Source organism: Tursiops truncatus, chromosome 12 (assembly GCF_011762595.2).
Source record: "Tursiops truncatus isolate mTurTru1 chromosome 12, mTurTru1.mat.Y, whole genome shotgun sequence".
In the NCBI taxonomy this organism is placed as follows: domain Eukaryota; kingdom Metazoa; phylum Chordata; class Mammalia; order Artiodactyla; family Delphinidae; genus Tursiops; species Tursiops truncatus.
The window spans coordinates 3,001,041-3,021,293 of record NC_047045.1 but is presented as its reverse complement, the minus strand read 5'-3'; the positions used below and the strand labels follow the sequence as shown (position 1 = coordinate 3,021,293).

The window sequence follows — 20,253 nt, the reverse complement described above, 5'->3', positions numbered from 1 at the left end:
GAGAGTTTCTGGCCTTACATTTAGGTCTTTAATCCATTTTGAGCTTATTTTTGTGTATGGTGTTAGGGAGTGATCTAATCTCATACTTTTACATGTACCTGTCCAGTTTTCCCAGCACCACTTATTGAAGAGGCTGTCCTTTCTCCATTGTACATTACTGCCAACTTTATCAAAGATAAGGTGTCCATATGTGCATGGGTTTATCTCTGGGCTTTCTATCCTGTTCCATTGATCTATCTTTCTGTTTTTGTGCCAGTACCATACCGTCTTGATGACTGTAGCTTTGTAGTATAGTCTGAAGTCAGGGAGCCTGATACCTCCAGTTCCTTCTTTCGTTCTCAAGATTGCTTTGGCTATTCGGGGTCTTTTGTGTTTCCATACAAATTGTGAAATTTTTTGTTCTAGTTCTGTGAAAAATGCCAGTGGTAGTTTGATAGGGATTGCATTGAATCTATAGATTGCTTTGGGTAGTAGAGTCATTTTCACAATGTTGATTCTTCCAATCCAAGAACATGGTATATCTCTCCATCTATTTATATCATCTTTAATTTCTTTCATCAGTGTCTTATAATTTTCTGCATACAGGTCTTTTGTCTCCTTAGGTAGGTTTATTCCTAGATATTTTATTCTTTTTGTTGCAATGGTAAATGGGAGTGTTTTCTTGATTTCACTTTCAGATTTTTCATCATTAGTATATAGGAATGCCAGAGATTTCTGTGCATTAATTTTGTATCCTGCCACTTTACCGAATTCATTGATTAGCTCTAGTAGTTTTCTGGTAGCATCTTTAGGGTTCTCTATGTATAGGATCATGTCATCTGCAAACAGTGACAGCTTTACTTCTTCTTTTCCAATTTGGATTCCTTTTATTTCCTTTTCTTCTCTGATTGCTGTGGCTAAAACTTCCAAAACAATGTTGAATAATAGTGGTGAGAGTGGGCAACCTTGTCTTGTTCCTGATCTTAGTGGAAATGCTTTCAGTTTTTCACCATTGAGGATGATGTTTGCTGTGGGCTTGTCATATATGGCCTTTATTATGTTGAGGAAAGTTCCCTCTATGCCTACTTTCTGCAGGGTTTTTATCATAAATGGGTGTTGAATTTTGTCAAAAGCTTTCTCTGCATCTATTGAGATGATCATATGGTTTTTCTCCTTCAATTTGTTAATATGGTTTATCACATTGATAGATTTGCGTATATTGAAGAATCCTTGCATTCCTGGAATGAACCCCACTTGATCATGGTGTATGATCCTTTTAATGTGCTGTTGGATTCTGTTTGCTAGTATTTTGTTGAGGATTTTTGCATCTATGTTCATCAGTGATATTGGCCTGTAGTTTTCTTTCTTTGTGACATCCTTGCCTGGTTTTGGTATCAAGGTGATGGTGGCCTCGTAGAAGGAGTTAGGGAGTGGTCCTCCCTCTGCTATATTTTGGAAGAGTTTGAGAAGGATAGGTGTTAGCTCTTCTCTAAATGTTTGATAGAATTCGCCTGTGAAGCCATCTGGTCCTGGGCTTTTCTTTGTTGGAAGATTTTTAATCACAGTTTCAATTTCAGTGCTTGTGATTGGTCTGTTCATATTTTCTATTTCTTCCTGATTCAGTCTTGGCAGGTTGTGCATTTCTAAGAATTTGTCCATTTCTTCCAGATTGTCCATTTTATTGGCATAGAGTTGCTTGTAGTAATCTCTCATGATCTCTTTTATCTCTGCAGTGTCAGTTGTTACCTCTCCTTTTTCATTTCTAATTCTATTGATTTGAGTCTTCTCCCTTTTTCTCTTGATGAGTCTGGCTAGTGGTTTATCTATTTTGTTTATCTTCTCAAAGAACCAGCTTTTAGTTTTATTGATCTTTGCTATTGTTTCCTTCATTTCTTTTTCATTTATTTCTGATCTGATTTTTATGATTTCTTTCCTTCTGCTAGCTTTGGGGTTTTTTTTGTTCTTCTTTCTCTAATTGCTTGAGGTGCAAGGTTAGGTTGTTTATTCGAGATGTTTCCTGCTTCTTAAGGTGGGCTTGTATTGCTATAAACTTCCCCCTTAGAACTGCTTTTGCTGCATCCCACAGGTTTTGGGTCGTTGTGTCTCCATTGTCATTTGTTTCTAGGTATTTTTTGATTTCCTCTTTGATTTCTTCAGTGATCTCTTCATTATTAAGTAGTGTATTGTTTAGCCTCCATGTGTTTGTATTTTTTACAGATCTTTTCCTGTAATTGATATCTAGTCTCATGGCGTTGTGGTCAGAAAAGATACTTGATACAATTTCAATTTTCTTAAATTTACCAAGGCTTGATTTGTGACCTAAGATATGATCTATCCTGGAGAATGTTCCATGAGCACCTGAGAAAAATGTGTATTCTGTTGTTTTTGGATGGAGTGTCCTATAAATATCAATTAAGTCCATCTTGTTTAATGTATCATTTAAAGCTTGTGTTTCCTTATTTATTTTCATTTTGGATGATCTGTCCATGGGTGAAAGTGGGGTGTTTAAGTCCCCTACTATGAATGTGTTACTGTCGATTTCCCCTTTTATGGCTGTTAGTATTTGCCTTATGTATTGAGGTGCTCCTATGTTGGGTGCATAAATATTTACAATTGTTATATCTTCTTCTTGGATCGATCCCTTGATCATTATGTAGTGTCCTTCTTTGTCTCTTTTAATAGTCCTTATTTTAAAGTCTATTTTGTCTGATATGAGAATTGCTACTCCAGCTTTCTTTTGGCTTCCATTTGCATGGAATATCTTTTTCCATCCCCTTACTTTCAGTCTGTATGTGTCTCTACGTCTGAAGTAGGTCTCTTGTAGACAGCATATATAAGGGTCTTGTTTTTGTATCCATTCAGCTAATCTGTGTCTTTTGGTGGGAGCATTTAGTCCATTTACATTTAAGGTAATTATCGATATGTATGTTCCTATTCCCATTTTCTAAATTGTTTTGGGTTCGTTATTATAGGTCTTTTCCTTCTCTTGTGTTTCTTGCCTAGAGAAGATCCTTTAGCATTTGTTGTAAAGCTGGTTTGGTGGTGCTGAACTCTCTCAGCTTTTGCTTGTCTGTAAAGGTTTTAATTTCTCCATCAAATCTGAATGAGATCCTTGCTGGGTAGAGTAGTCTTGGCTGCATGTTTTTCTCCTTCATCACTTTCAGTATGTCCTGCCACTCCCTTCTGGCTTGTAGGGTTTCTGCTGAGAGATCAGCTGTTAACCTTATGGGGATTCCCTTATGTGTTATTTGTTGTTTTTCCCTTGCTGCTTTTAATATGCTTTCTTTGTATTTAATTTTTGACAGTTTGATTAATATGTGTCTTGGCGTATTTCTCCTTGTATTTATCTTGTATGGGACTCTCTGTGCTTCCTGGACTTGATTAACTATTTCCTTTCCCATATTAGGGAAGTTTTCAACTATAATCTCTTCAAATATTTTCTCAGTCCCTTTCTTTTTCTCTTCTTCTTCTGGAACCCCTATAATTCGAATGTTGGTGCGTTTAATGTTGTCCCAGAGGTCTCTGAGACTGTCCTCAGTTCTTTTCATTCTTTTTTCTTTATTCTGCTCTGCAGTAGTTATTTCCACTATTTTATCTTCCAGGTCACTTATCCGTTCTTCTGCCTCAGTTATTCTGCTATTGATCCCATCTAGAGTACTTTTAATTTCATTTATTGTGTTGTTCATCGTTGCTTGTTTCATCTTTAGTTCTTCTAGGTCCTTGTTAACTGATTCTTGCATTTTGTCCAATCTATTGTCCATTCTATCTCCAAGATTTCGGATCAACCTTACTATCATTATTCTGAATTCTCTTTCAGGTAGACTGCCTATTTCCTCTTCATTTGTTAGGTCTGGTGGGTTTTTATCTTGCTCCTTCATCTGCTGTGTGTTTTTCTGTCTTCTCATTTTGTTTATCTTACTGTGTTTGGGGTCTCCTTTTTGCAGGCTGCAGGTTTGTAGTTCCTCCTGTTTTTGATGTCTGTCTCCAGTGGCTAAGGTTGGTTCAGTGGGTTGTGTAGGCTTCCTGGTGGAGGGGGCTAGTGCCTGTGTTGTGGTGGATGAAGCTGGATCTTGTCTCTCTAGTAGGCAGGTTCACATCTGGTGGTGTGTTTGGGGGTGTCTGTGGCCTTATTATGATTTTAGGCAGACTCTCTGCTAATGGGTGGGGTTGTGTTCCTGTTTTGCTAGTTGTTTGGCATAGGTTTTCCAGCACTGTGGCTTGCTGGTCGTTGAGTGAAGCTGGGTGCTGGTGTTAAGATGGAGGTCTCTGGGAGATTTTCGCCGTTTGATATTATGTGGAGCTGGGAGGTCTCTTGTTGATCAGTGTCCTGAAGTTGGCTGTCCTACCTCAGAGGCACAGCCCTGCCTCCTGGCTGGAGCACCAAAAGCTTTTCATCCACAGGCTCAGGATAAAAGGGAGAAAAAGTAGAGGGAATTAGTAGAAGTATGAGGAAAGAAAGAAGGAAAGGAGGGTAGGAAGGAAGGAAGAAAGAAAGAAAGAAGCAAAGAAGGAAAGAAGGCAAGAAGGAAAGAAAGGAGGGAGGGAGGGAGGGAGGAAAGAAGGAAGGAGGGAAAGAAGGAAAAAAGACAGAAAGAAAGAAGATACAGTAAAAATAAAATAAAGTATAATAAAGTTATTGAATTAAAAACTTCTTATTTAGAAAAAAAAAAAAAAAAGGACGGAAAGAACCTTAGGACAAATGTTGGAAGCAAAGCTATACAGACAAAATCTTACACAGAAGCATACACATACACCCTCACTAAAAGAGGTAAATGGGGAAAAATCCTAAATCTTGCTGTCAGAGACCACTTCCTCAATTTGGGATGATTCGTTGTCTAAAGGAGGGAAGGAAGGACGGAAAGAAAGAAAGAAAGAACGAAGGTAAAGTATAATAAGGTTATTAAAATTAATTATTAAGAAAAAAATTAAAAAAAAAAACATGGACGGATAGAACCCTAGGACAAATGGTGGAAGCAAGACTATACAGACAAGATCTCACACAGAAGCATACACATACACATTCACAAAAAGAGGAAAGGGGAAAAAATCATAGATCTTGCTCCTAAAGTCCACTTCCTTAATTTGGGATGATTGGTTGTCTATTCAGGTATTCCACAGATGCAGGGTACATCAAGTTGATTGTGGAGCTTTAATCCGCTGCTTCTGAGGCTGCTGGGAGAGATTTCCCTTTCTCTTCTTTGTTCTCACAGCTCCCAGGGCTAAGCTTTGGATTTGGCCCTGCCACTGCGTGTAGATCGCTGGAGGGCGTCTGTTTTTTGCTCAGACAGGATGGGGTTAAAAGAGCCGCTGATTGGGGGCTCTGGCGCACTCAGGCCGGCGGGGACGGAGGGGCACAGAGTGCGGAGCGGGCCTGCAGTGGCAAAGGCCGGCGTGACTTTGCACCAGCCTGAGGCGCGCTGTGCGCTCTCCCGGGGAAGTTGTCTCTGGATCCCGGGAACCCGGCAGTGGCGGGCTGCACAGGCTCCGCGGAGGAGGGGTGTGGAGAGTGACCTGTACTCGCACACAGGCCCCTCGGTGGCGGCAGCAGCAGCCTTAACGTCTCCCGTCCGTCTCTGGGGTTCGCGCTTTTAGCCGCGGCTCGCGCCCGTCTCTGGAGTTCCTTTAAGCAGCGTTCTTAAACCCCTCTCCTCACGCCCCAGGAAACAAAAAGAAATAAAATTATTAAAATAAAAATTATTAAGAAAAAAAATTTAAGTAAAATGAAAAAAAAAAAAAAAACCGGACGAATAGAACTCTACGACAAATGGTGAAAGCAAAGCTATACAGACAAAATCTCACACAGAAGCATACATACACACTCACAAAAAGAGGAAAAGGGGAAAAATAATAAATCTTGCTGTCAAAGTCCACCTCCTCAATTTGGGATGATTCATTGTGTATTCAGGTATTCCACAGATGCAGGGTACATCAAGTTGATTGCGGAAATTTAAGTCGCTGCTCCTGAGGCTGTTGGGAGTGATTTCCCTTTCTCTTCTGTGTTCGAACAGCTCCTGGGGTTCAGCTTTGGATGTGGCCCCGCCTCTGCGGGTAGGTCGCCAGAGGGCGTCTGTTCTTCGCTCAGACAGGATGGGGTTAAAGGAGCCGCTGATTTGGGGACTCTGGATCACTCAGGCAGGGGGGAGGGAGGGGTACAGATGCTGGGTGAGCCTGCGGCGGCAGAGGCCACTGTGACGTTGCACCAGCCTGAGGCGCAACGTCCGTTCTCCCGGGGAAGTTGTCCCTGTATCCCGGGACCCTGGCAGTGGCAGGCTGCACAGGCTCCCCAGAATGCAAGTGTGGATAGTGACCTGTGCTCGCACACAGGCTTCTTGGTGGCGGTAGCAGCAGCCCTAGCGTCTCTTGCCCTTCTCTGGGGTCCGCGCTTTTAGCTGCGGCTCGCGCCCATCTCTGGAGCTCCTTTAAGCAGCGCTCTTAATCCCCTCTCCTCAGCGCACCGGGAAACAAAAGGGGAAGAAAAAGTCTCTTGCCCCTTCGACAGCTCCAGACTTTTCCCCGGACTCCCTCCCGGCCAGTCAATGGCACTAACCCCTTGAGGCTGTGTTCACGCCTCCAACCCCGGTCCTCTCCCTGCACTCTTACCGAAGCCTGAGCCTGAGCTCCCAGCCCCGCTCGCCCCGGCGGGTGAGCAGACAAGCCTCTCGGGCTTGTGAGTGCCGGTCGGCACTGATCCTCTGTGCGGGAGTCTCTCCGCTTTGCCCCGCACCCCTGTTGCTGTGCTCTCCTCCGCGACCCTGAAGCTTTCCCCCTCCGCCACCCGCAGTCTCCGCCCGCGAAGGGGCTTCTAGGGTGTGGAAACCTTTCCTACTTCACGGCTCCCTCCCACTGGTGCAGGTCCCATCCCTATTCTTTTGCCTCTGTTTATTCTTTTTTCTTTTGCCCTACCCAGGTACGTGGGGACTTTCTTGCCTTTTGGGAGGTCTGAGGTCTTCTGCCAGCATTAAGTAGGTGTTCTGCAGGAGTTGTTCCACGTGTAGATGTGTTTCTGATGTATCTGTGGGGAGGAAGGTGATCTCCGTGTCTTACTCTTCCGCCATCTTCCCTCTCTCCGAGCCCAGAACTGTCCATTTTTATCAAAGAAATTAAAGCAAAAGAGCACAGTCATTCTCAGGCATTTGCATGTAGTCTATAGCTGCTTCCATGATACAAGAGCAGAATTCAGTGGTTCAAGAGATGTTATGACCCTCAAAGTCTAAAATAAGTACTGTCTGGCTTTTTAGTAAAAAATAATGCATATATTTGCTGTAAAGTAAAATATTAAGTGTTCAGCTCCTTGCAATAAGTTGTGGGTTCAATCCTGGGAATCTGAGTAGAACAGCAGTGTAGTGAGAGCCACACTTTAGGAACTTAAAATTAATATGTTTAACTGTTAAAATTTCATGCCATGCATGGTTGAAACTGAATTAATAATATGAGAGTAAGAGTACTTAAATGGTATTTGTTAAAACATGCATAAACTTAATAACTTAAATAGTTATTTTCATTTATCTGAAACACCTAAATATCAAGCTTTTACACAATGACTTTTAACATGTATGAATATTAAATATTTGCATCAATTATCCTTTCTTATTTTGAAGCAGTTCTTCATCTTGACAAAGTCTTAAAGCTGTAATAAACAGGAGTCAACAAGTTAGCTGTCTTTCTTCAGTTTTCTTGCCTATCCATAGAGCATAATAGCTTTGTTCTTACATGAAAGTAGACTAAAATGAATTTGCATGACTAAAATGTTCAACTAACTGCTGTGCATTATTTTATACAGAATTGCTTTAGAAACTTTTGACATTTCATAAGAGGACTGACCAAAAGAACTTACTGAAATAATGATAAAACATTGCAATCTAAAATGATCTTCTATTTATTGTGATTTTTATGGATATATGCACCTTATTAGGATGGTGGAGATAGTTTGCTTTATAGAAACCCCATTATGATCTCCATTAAAGTAAAATTTACTTAGATTGATTTAATAAGATTGCTGCTTAATGTCTTAGTTTAAATTATTTGTGTTATGTGTGTTATATGTACATGACTGTATATGTATTTTGCTAAGTCTAAAATGAAAAGATGCATCACCCACTTTTGCATTTACCCTTCAGTAATTCTTTTTACATTGAACAGGTTTTTTTTTTTAATGCTCCATATTTTGCTATAAAGGGGGTTAATTTCACATAGGGACTCATGCAAACACTTTAATACATTGAAGAAATAGAACCAATATATTCCTCTAGGCTGTACCAAACCGTGCCCACAAATAGTCATAGTTCATTTTTATTCTTAATATTGCTCCCCAATATTTTCATTCTTTTATTTGTGTGCAGATTGTCTCTAGTGTATTTATTTCATTTATTATCTTATCAAAAGCAGTTAATAGCAACTGAATCATTCTACTAAGTTTGTGTTTTCCAACTTCTTCTATAGCTGTTGAATAAGCAGGCATTTCAAGTCCTCTCAAATTACGTCAGGTGATACTTTGTAACGTTGGTCATCACATTTTCAGCCTTTCACATTTCCTTGCTGCCCACCACTCATTAAACCAATACCAGAAGTTTTAAGTTCCCATAATTGCAAAATCTCAGTTTTGGTAAAATATTCTGTAGTTGTCATATTAGGCTAGATTACATTAACTCAACAAATACACCTTAACCCAATGATTTTCTCATGACAAGTCATTGGAAATCCGTTGCCTCTGCAGGGTAGACCTTTCCCAAGTATTGACTTAGGAATCCAAGTGTCTGGAATATTTTAGAGTCACCAAATGGAATATGTGGCTTCCAAGTGGCTAGAGCAAAAAGGATGAGAGATGGAAAGGCTTTGACCTGGACTGAACACCCAGAATTTCTATTAGGATTTCATTGGCTAGAACATGTATGGCATATAAAGATGGCTTCGAAGTCTTTGGAATAACAGATGAACTTTACTGTCTTCACCACATAGTTCCAAAAATCGTGGCTGTCTTTAGCGAGATGTCAGCTGGCAATCTGGCTGCTGGGTACTTCCTCAGCATCTCGTGGGTCACTTCTGCCCACTTTGGTTGTGTGCCCTCATCCTCTGCTACTTCACACCAACTTTGTATAAGTGTTTGTTTTAAATTTCCAATGGGAAAGCTAAGTCCATAGAACTAAGAGTCTATGAAGGGCATTATAAGTGGAAAAATAAAAGCCAATTTCAAAAAGTCACATGTTGTATGGCTCTACTTACATAATATGATTGAAATGACAAAACTGTAGAGATGGAGAAAAAATTAATGGTTGCCAGTAGCTAAAAATAGCAGGGCAAATAGGGGCTAGTGAGAATATGAAGGTGCAGCATAAGGGAAATCTTTGTGGTGATGAAATAGTTCTGTACCTTGAAGGAGGTGGTGGTTACCTGAATCTACACATGTGATAAATGACATAGAACCATATCCATACATTGTACTAATGTTGATTTGCTAGTTTTGATACTATATTATAGTTCTATAAGATGTATCTGTACCCAAGACTTCTTGGTACTATCTTTGCAACTTTATGTGAATTATTTCAAAATAAGTGCTGAAAAATGCACATTTCACTGTTCACTACTTTATCCTGTGGATTACCTTGTAAACTGCCACTACAAATCTCCACAGAGATATATTTATAAATTGGGAAAATTTTGTTTGTTTGTACAAGAAGCCAAAGTAAGATTTTATTTATTTTTATGTCTTTTTATATTTTACATATGATGTATCCTAGAATGGGGATATTGGACTAATGCTAATAATGAAGTAATATATGAGTCTTCTACCCTTTTTTACAGAACTGATCTAGTGGGCATGTGTTGTGGTGAATTATAATGGGGTTAGGTGGAATTCACATATTTTTATTATTAATCTGCCATTAATTAACCAACTGTGTGACATGTTGCAAGTTGCTCAACCTCTAGCAAAATTAGTTTTTTACTTAAAAAAATTCAACTATAAAACTGGATAATAATGGCCTTTTATAAATTCCAAGTTTGTCTTTAAGGATTTTATCAAACTGTATGGATATAAGTGCTATGGAAATGCCAAGCATTACCTAAATATGAGGTAGGGTCATTCAGCTAGTTTCTTACCATGGAGCCAATTAACACTGATGTCTTAAATATAATTAAATGTTATTTCTTACAAATATTTAATAGAATAATATGTTAATATATCACACCACTGAGAAATGCATGTTCATTCTTCTTCATGTGCTCAAAATAGAAGTTGAGTTATTTTAATATCATAATACCAGTGGTGTGGTCACTCAACATTTTAAACTGCTATTATGCCTTTATATTTTAGAATTTGGTACATGATTCAAACTTCAAATCAATTAACAGCATATCTTCTTCTAAGTGTTTTGTTTTTGTTTCTTTTTTTTTTTTTGGTTTGTATTCTCTTGCTAAGTAACTTAATTCTCTGTAGCTAAATGTTTCTTGATGCTCTTGTTCACATAATAATGAATGAGTTTTATATAAAGATTTTTTAACGAACCTGTTGTATACTGTTGGCCTTCGGTCATATACTGATTGGTTGACAAGGTTTATGAACTTGAAGTACAAATATTTTTTTTTTTTAACTTCAGTAGATAATTTCTGGAGGCCAGGTGTGCCATTTTTAGTAGGAAGTCAAATATTTCCCTTTTCAACTCTCCCGAGCAAGTATGAATTGTCCAAAAACCTATTCATTACCCAACAAGGAGTAAAAGAGTAAATTGTGCTTTTGAAATCCAGGATTTAACAGATATGGCAAGGATGTCAGGCCAGTACCATGGGTACTTTTTTATACCCAGTAGGAGGTGCCTAATGGAAATGTGCTAAACAGAATCCGACAAACACCTCAGCTCAGCAATGAAACAGACATTGATTCCAGTCTCATGGAAGCTGCAGTGGAACTACCAGACTTGGACCTCAACATCAGTACTTTATTCGTTCTTTTCGCATGATCTCAGGGTGGGGACTAGAGGCAGGCAAGTGCCTTTCTTAGGGCACAGACTTTCAGGAAGTGCCCACTCTCACATTGCATCCAGTGCCAAGTATTTGAGTACTCAGCTCTGCTGTTGATAGACATTATATAAACAGATGATCATGGCCACAAAACCAGCCTCAATAAACCTGAAGGAATTAAAATTATATGATAACACACTCTTCAAATGTAACAGAATTAAATGAGAAATTGACAGCAGAAAAATTCTGAGAAAACTTCAAATATTTGGAAATTAAACAAATTTCTAAAATAACCTGAGTCAAAGAAAACATTACAATTGAATACAAACATACACAGCATACCAAAATTTATGAAATGTAGTTAAAACAAGGTTTACAGGTAATTTTATCATTCTAAATTCCTACATTAGAAAAGGAAAAGGTCTTAAATCAATATTCTAAGCTTCTACCTTAAATAACTAGAGAAAGAAGAGAAACTGAACCCAAAACACACAAAAGAAAGGAAGTGGTAAGATTAGGGAAAAATTGTTAAAATGGATAAGAAAAACTGATGAAACAAAACATTGGTTTTTGAGTAAAAGAAAACTGACATATCTTTAGTTGGACTGACCAAGAAATAAACAAGGAAGACACAAATTAACAAAACCAGAATTTAAAGTGGGGACATAAATAATGATCATTCAAAATTAAAAGGATTATAAGGAAATACCATGGACTCCATTATGCCAAGAAATTAGACTATTTAAATGAAATGGACAAATTTCTGGAAAGACACAAATTACTAAAATTGTCTCAAGAAGAAACAGATAGTTGATGCAGACTTGCCAAATATTTAATCATAATCCTTATGAAATGTTCAAAAAATAGAAGTAAAGGGGAGACTTTTGAACACACTCTTATGAGGCCAATATTACCTTTATACCAAAACCAGGCAAAAAACAAGTAAGAGAACCACTTATGAATATACATTGAAAATCCCCAACAAAATATGAGCACAACAAATCCAGAAACACAAAAAGCATGTTTTTGTACTCTAAAAAAGTAGAATTTTCTCCAAGAATGCAAGATTGGTTTAACATCTAAAAATAAATTAATGTTACTAGAATGAAGGACAAAACCATATAAAACCAGGACAAAAACCATTTGACAAAATCCAACACACAATCATTACAAAAACTCTAAAACAGCTTAGAAAAAGAACAAAGCTCTGTCGACCTGATAAAAAGCATCTATGACAATTGTCCAGTTAATATCACCCTAATGAAGTGGTGCTGGCAGATTTTCCCCTAAGTACGAGAACAGCACAGAGATATCCACTTTCACTATCTAGTCAATGTTTTACAGGTTGTTGCAGACTTGGATAGGGAGAAAATAGATCGAAAAACATACGGATTGAAAAGGAAGAAGTAAAACTACCTTTATTAACAGATGTCATAATATCTTATGTAGAAAATACTAAGAAATGCAAAAAAAGAACTACCAGGCTTGTGATTGAGTTTATAAAGCTTTCAGGATACAAGATAAAATGCAAAAGTTAATTGTATTTTGATATACTAGCAACAAAATTTCAAAAATTAAATTAGAAAACATTTCCCTTTATAATAGTATCAAAAGGATAAAATGCTTAGGTATAAATTTAATTAATTAAATGAAAGACTTTAACTGAAAACTATACAACATTGGGAGAGAGATGAAAGAATATCTAAACAAATGGAGAGGTATTGCATATTCATTGAGTGGAACGCCATATTTTTGAGATGGTAATTCTTCCCAGTTTAACCTATTGATTCATTGAAATCCCTGTCAATATTCCAGGAGGTTTTTCTGAAGAAATTGACTAGCTTATACAAAACTTTATACGGACTGAAAATTTTTTAAAAAAGGAAAAAGTTTGATGACTGCCAAATTTCAAAACTTACTATCAATCTGCATTGATCCAGGCAGTGTATTATTGCATATGGATAAGTATATAGGCTTATGAGAAGGAATTGAGAGTCCAGAAGTGAACTCATGTTTATGATCACTTGTTTTTCCACAGTAGTGAAAAAGGCAACTAAATAGAAAAAGAACAGTCTTCTCAAAAAAATGTTGCCTGGACAATTATATATCAACATGTAAAAAATTATACATATATAAAACAACATGTTATTCATATATATGAAATAACATATCCTTATCTCACATCATGCAAAAAATCAAAGGGATCATAGATCTAAATTATGAGCTAAATTGATGATAATGTCTAATAAATCATAAGAGAAAATCTTTATACTATTGGTTAGACAGACTTTTTAGATATTATAACAAAGCCATGATATATAAAATTTACAAGTTGGACTTAATAAAGTGAAAAACAGATTTGATAATTTAGACTTAATTAAATAAAAACTTTTCCTATCCAAAAGTCACTAACTGAGAAAATGAAAAGTCAAGGCAACACAAGGAAAAAAATATTTGCAAGTCACATATATCATAACAGAATTGTATTCAGAATATGAAAAGAACACTCACTATTCAATAATAAGAAAATAAATAACACAATTTAAAATATTCTCTATATATGAAGGTAAATTTCATTAAGGAAGACATACAAATGGTTAATAAACATGAGAAGTTACTCAAAATCTTTATTCTTATGAGAATGCAAATTGAATTGAGATACTATTTCACAACCACTAGAAGAGCTATAATAAAGAAAATGGACAATATTAAATGTTGGCAAGAATGTGAGAAACAGGAACTCTCACAGATTGATGGTGTGAATGAAAAATGGCACAGCTACCTTGCAAAACAGTTTGGCAGTTTCTTATAAAGTTACACATAGGGCTACCCTGGTGGCGCAGTGGTTGAGAGTCCGCCTGCCGATGCAGGGGACACGGGGTCGTGCCGCGGTCTGGGAAGATCCCACGTGCCGCGGAGCGGCTGGGCCCGTGAGCCACGGCCACTGGGCCTGCGCGTCCGGAGCCTGTGCTCCGCAATGGGAGAGACCACAACAGTGAGAGGCCAGCGTACCAAAAAAAAAAAAAAAAAAAAGTTACAAATAAATTTACACCTCAGCAATTTCTCTGTCAGGAATCTGTGCAAGAGCTACTAAAGTATATATCCACCCAAATACTTGTGAGTGAATTAATTGCTCATAAAAGTTAGTTGCTAAGAGAGTAGGTCTTAAAAGTTCTCATCATGAGAAAAAATAGAACAAACAGTAACTGTGTGTGGTTATGAATGTTAACTAGACTTATTGTGATGATGATCTCACAATATATACATACATTGAATCATTATGCTGTACACCTGAGACTAAGAATGTTATGTGTCAATTACATCTCAATAAAAATGTTAAAAAGTAGAAACAACCAAAATGTTTACCAACTTGTGAATGAATAAACAAAATATTATATATATTTTGAATTGCTGTTTGGCAATAAAGAGTAAAAATAGTGATACATGCATGAAAAATTCTCAAATATTTTATTCTAAGGAAAGAAGCCAATCACAAAAGACAATATATTGTACCATTCCATTTATATGAAATGCCCAGAAAAAGCAAATCTGTAGAGACAGAAAGATTAATGGTTGCCTGAGGCTGGATTTGGGGACAAAGAGTGACCATAAAAAAGCCCTTTTTTGGTAATGGAGATGTGCTGAAACAAGGTAGTGCTGACGGTCCAATAGCTATATACACTTGCAAAAATTATTGATTTATAGATTCGCAGTGGGTGAATTCTATGATGTGTAAATTATACCATGATAAACATGTTTAAGAAGATTTCATGAACTCTAGAGACTTTTTCTATACCAAGTTTTTGTACATGCCTATGTTCATATTTTCTTTCTGTGTGTGTTTCATCTTTTAAGGTCCATTCTGTGAGGAGTCAGTGGAACATTTTGTTTCTCAGTCTTGTTGGAAAGGAGAAATTAGTCAAAATAAAAGCTCAGCTTACATTTTGGAATGCAAAGAAGGATATCTCAATCAAAGCTGTGAAACCTATGTCAATGAGTGTTCACCAAAACCATGTCAGAATGTTACTGACTGCATTGATATTCCAACGGTAAGTCTGAATCTAACATACAAGGGAGTGGTTTTAAAATATATTTTACCATTACTAAGCTGTTTGAAAAGTACAAATAATTAAACTTCTAATTAACATATTGCAATTTTCAAACTCAGGAACATCAGAAAATGTATTTAACTTGCTTATTTTCCCTGTTCCCATTTTAAATAGAAACCCCAATCTCAAAACTACTCTTCAATTTTAATTTTTGTTATTCTGACAGAACTCTCCTTTATGAACAATATAATGTTGTAAACTTTTCATTTTTAGTTATTTAAAAATATTTTCTTTATTATTTGATTATTTTATATTATTGCATTTTAACATTTTATTTAATAGTTAAATAAATAAGAATAGGAAATAATTTAGTAGTTCCCACAAATGACAATCTTTCATTTTGGTAAGATTCATTCATAATATGAATTAATATTCATACCTTAAAGATTTCCTCACTCACATGTCCAGGGGTCAATGCTGGTTGTCAACCACATCCTCAACTGGAACTATCAGCCATATCCTAAATAAAACTATTCTGTGTGGCTTGTGTGTCCTCACAGCATGGTGGCTGGGTTCCAAGCATTCCCAGATAACTAGACTCTGTATGTCCTTTTTAAACCTAGCCTTTAAAGTCACAGAGCATCCTTTCCCCATAGTCACAGCTTGCTTACACTCAAGGGGGTAAATATGGCCCCAATTCTCAATTAGGGGGACGTTGAAATAAGGTAGTAGGAAGAGTGTGTGACATGGGAAACAATGTTGGGACGTTTTGGAAAATAGAATCTTCCACATTGTTGCACTGAGTGAGAACTTCTACTACCTGCTTATGAAAATAATTTCCATTTCTCCCCATGTAAGAATCCTTTCATTATCTTTGAGATATACAGATTTGTTTTGTAAAAAATACTTTTTAATCTTTTCTAGGATATCATGTGCATGTTTTCACCAATATGTACAGTCAAGCATTGTAAGCAACTTCAAACACCACTGGAGTCTTTTCCTTGCAAGATTAATGCCACAAGTATGAAATATGAGAAAGATTATCATTGCAGGTATAATTAACTTCCTATTTTTAAACAAAAATATATAAATTTTAAATCCTGTGGACAAAAATAAAACAATGTTCTGTTTTAAGCTTAAAAAACTTTAATGGCTTATAATATTTTATTTCCAGTTAAAGTAGAAAAATCTTAATGCTTTTTCTATGAAATGTTTAAATGTTGTGGCATTGGTTTTAAATAAATATTGGAGCAATTCTTTTTTTTTTTTTTTTTTTGTGATAACGCGGGCCTCTCCCATTGTGGAGCACAGGCTCCGGACTCGCAGGCTCAGCGGCCATGGCTCACAGGCCCAGCCACTCCGCGGCATGTGGGATCTTCCCGGACCAGGGCACGACCTCGTGTCCCCTGCATCGACAGGTGGACTCTCAACCACTGCGCCACCAGGGAAGCCCTGGAACAATTCTTAATCATAATTTGGGCATACCATCTTAAAACATCTACTTTGTTTTGTAATGAAGATGTTTAGGATAGCTGGATAATATTTGAAGGTCTAGAAGGAAGAGATAATGTAAGTGCCCACAGTATTATTTCTACTGTACACACACATCGTTGCTATTATTGTTTGAAAGTATAGACCCATTGTCTCTTCCTGCAATTCACAGACCTCAGCTGAGAGTTTTCCTTTAGTATCTTTAGGCAAAGTTTTAGGAAACAGTGTCTTATTTAAATAAAGACTTGCTAAAAATTACCGATTTGTAAATGACAGAAGTGAATTAGTTATCTGGGCCTATCACTTTAGACCATTTTAAATAGCTTTATAGTTAATTTCTCACACCATCAAGAAGTGTAATTTGTACTCTTCACACTTGCTTGACTTTTATCTTGCTAGACTTTTATCTGCTTAAAGAAAGTTCTGTTAGGCATTATTGAAGGGCAGTAAACAAGCTCAGAACTTTTAGAATATCCATAAAAGCAGAACATTAAAAGCTGTGGTAGGGACTGAGTAAACTGATGAGGATGATTATAATTTTTGTGACTTTCTGTTTGAATAAAAAAAATAATTAAAAAAAATAAAAAAATAAAAACTGTGGTACAGGAAAACCTTAAAAGCACACTGAAAAAAACCCTGCACGTATATCACAGATGCATGTGCATTACAGATGTACAGTGGACATTATTTTCATCCATTTCAAAGAATCTAAATGCAAAGTTAAAAAACATATTAAGTTTTTAAAATTTGACATTTTCTAAAGTGAATGGAGAGAAACCTCAATATATAAAGACCTTAGAACATCCAACCCATCAAGTCAAATCTGTGGATGCATTCAATCTTATATTAGCTTACCTATAAATCGAGGTAAGCCAATATTTTAACAATATTGGCTTTTTAATTTATAATTTCTAGTTCTGAGCCTTATAGGACTAGTATATTTGTGAGTCTACTTAGAAAAGCGGTCAGCTTTAAAAATATGGATAGCATTATATAAATATAGGTAAATATGCATTCATATATGTATATTTTTTATCAAGTATGATGCTTTTATTGGTTTTTATTATTAACATTATTCTAGTTGTCTAGAAGGCTTTGTTTTATATTTTATCATCAAAGGGAAAACTAGATAACTAGAGACATTGTTACCATCACTCAGTTTACTGTTATATTATTAATTAATATATTTAATTTTAAAATGATGGAGTTTGATCTTGAATGCTTTGTAAAGCATGTTTTAGATAGGATGAAAGTTATAGAAATTCACGTTAGGTTTCCCTAGGATGGATGAAATATGTCAAATAGGTAACTAGTTGTAACAACTTTGAAGTAAACTTACTCGTGAAATTATTATGAGCCACTGTATGCATTCTAATTGTTGAGATTGCCCACATTCTTTAAAAATTTACATTGAGCACAATATACATTGTGCTCACTCATCTTGAATCTACTTAATTAAAAACATTGTCTCCTCTATTGATTAAATTAGACTACCGATTAAAAGAGGGTGAAAGATAAGAAAAGTGACAGGAGAATAAAAATAAAACTTATTCAAAGGGCAGAAATAACACAGACTAATTTGAATGATGAGTGAAAACCCAAGCTTCAGAAATCAGTAAGAACGTGGGGAACACAAAACAGTTTCCAGCCCCCAGATTCTCCCATCCACAAACTCACCAATGACAGTGCAAAAAAGTTGCTAACTTTGACTCACATGAAGTAAAGGTCATATGATCAATATAAACTAATAAAACATGAAGTTGAAACAATGAAAAAAATAGTCTTGAAAGTGACTTTTCTTTTCTCAAAGGAGATTAAGAGAATCACTGAAAATAATGAGAAAATCAAACACCCTTTAACTTAAATGCCTTTAGTTAAAAATTTATCTGTGCATTGTTATATTAGAAGGTATGTGTTTCTGGAACAGTGATTCTCACACTAGCTGTACCAGACTTTAGCTGCATTAGAAACTCCTGAAGGGCTGTTTAAAACACAGATCATTTTTCCCTTCTCCTAGAGTTTCCAATTCAGTCAGTCTGGGGTGGGGATTGCAAATGTGCATTTCTACAAAATTCTCCAGAGATGCTGATCTGAGTTCAAACAGCATCAATGCAGAACATCCTCCTACACCTTTTGGCCTACTTCATCCACACATCTCAACCCAAGCTTTTACTTTTTTTTATTATGAATCTGGGGAAAAAATTGTGGGGTTGGAAAGGAGTAAAATGAAGAGGGGAGAACAGAAAGGTGATAATGCTATCAGTTTCTCTACTTGAACGTATGGACTAGGTCTAAATTACTATGATCAGATGAGAGAGGAAATAAAATTACCTCCTGAAAATCCTCTGGCTTCTTGAGATGTCCATGGTAAATGGTGATAAGTGGTTCACCTTGATGGCCTTGAAGTTAGATCCTAGTGGGGCAATTGAGAGTGTTGGCAAGGAGTTAGGGGTGTGAGGGCTTGTCAGGAGCTCAGTGGATAGCCTGGAAGCTCCTTCAAAGGCAATGTTGAAGCTGCAGTCTCTGGGGCCCCCTTTCCCTATGTGAGAGGTGATGTTCAGGGCACTGCCTGGCACAGCTCCAGTGAGGCCTTCCAGGTCCTGATTAGCTCTCTCCTGGAGGCTGGGGGCTGAAGGCGCAGGGCACTGGAGGGCAGGGCATCACAACTGGAGAGAGCAGTACTCTACATTCTCCACTACACAACAGGGATGGGAGTGCATGTCCCACGAGACCACACGAGGGCTTTGAAGAGTATCAGGACACACTGTTCTGATACTGTCATCACAAACAATCACACAATCACACACAAACACAAGTACACACGCAGAGACACACACACTTAGCTATTTTAATATTTACTGAATGCAGTGACTCTAATATTGTCTAATGTAAAGATGATTGCCTTCTGAATATTCAGAATAAAATGAAGAAACACGAATCAGGAAATAGAGAGTAATGCAACCAGCTAGTGTCTTTCTCTTACATCAATTTTTTTTTTCGAACCTGAAAATCAATTGTTTAAAAAATATTTATTGAGAGTTATCTTTGTAAAAGACACCATAAACTATATAATAATAAGTACTATGGCTTTAAAAAATCAGAAATTATGTTATATATACATGTTTTTGCTTTCTAAACTTTTTATTTTCTCCACTCAAATTCTAAGATATTTCATGGGATAATAATGTTCTATTTTATTCTCTCAGCTTGTTTTTTTTTATTTTCCTGTTTGCTACTCAGAGTTGCATTTATAGCTTGAGCTGCTTAAGTGTCAATTCAGTGTATTAACATACTTTTTTTTTTTTCCCACATCAGTTTCAGCATTTCATTAGTCTGTATGATGTCTCTCCACATCAGCCATGGTGGGGTTAGGGTTTTCAGTGTCTGTCACAAGTAAACCTAATTAAGCATGCACTGTGACTTTGAAATAGACCATCATAACACAGACATATATAGGTCAACATATTTCCTTTCAACAAATAATAAATTTATATTTTCACATTAATTTTGAAAAATCCTTTTAAAAATAGCAATCACACATTTGGATGAGGAACTTGGTCACCCAATAATTCCTAACTAACAGGAAACCTCAATCTCTTGGAGTTAATTATCTCAAAAGCTAGGTTGCTACATTTTTCTTTCCTTGAAATCAATAGCCATATTTATAAGGCTAAGCTTTCTTTTTGAATAAATCATTCTGAATTTTGAAATTTAACATGGTAAAAAAGTTTGTTAAAGTTTAACCACAGTATTAAAATTTCAGATTATGGTTATAAACTCT

At 36.6% G+C, this 20,253-nt stretch overlaps 1 protein-coding gene across 1 annotated transcript in view; it reads left to right on the top strand.

The window, feature by feature from the left end:
• The window catches only part of EYS (eyes shut homolog), a 1,685,417-nt gene that overhangs the window by 93,215 nt on the left and 1,571,949 nt on the right, over positions 1-20,253 (top strand). The window contains exons 3-4 of the mRNA XM_033867388.2: positions 14,788-14,981; positions 15,906-16,033. Of these exons, the coding sequence (XP_033723279.1) occupies positions 14,788-14,981; positions 15,906-16,033 (322 nt within the window). The remainder of the gene's footprint in view (positions 1-14,787; positions 14,982-15,905; positions 16,034-20,253) is intronic.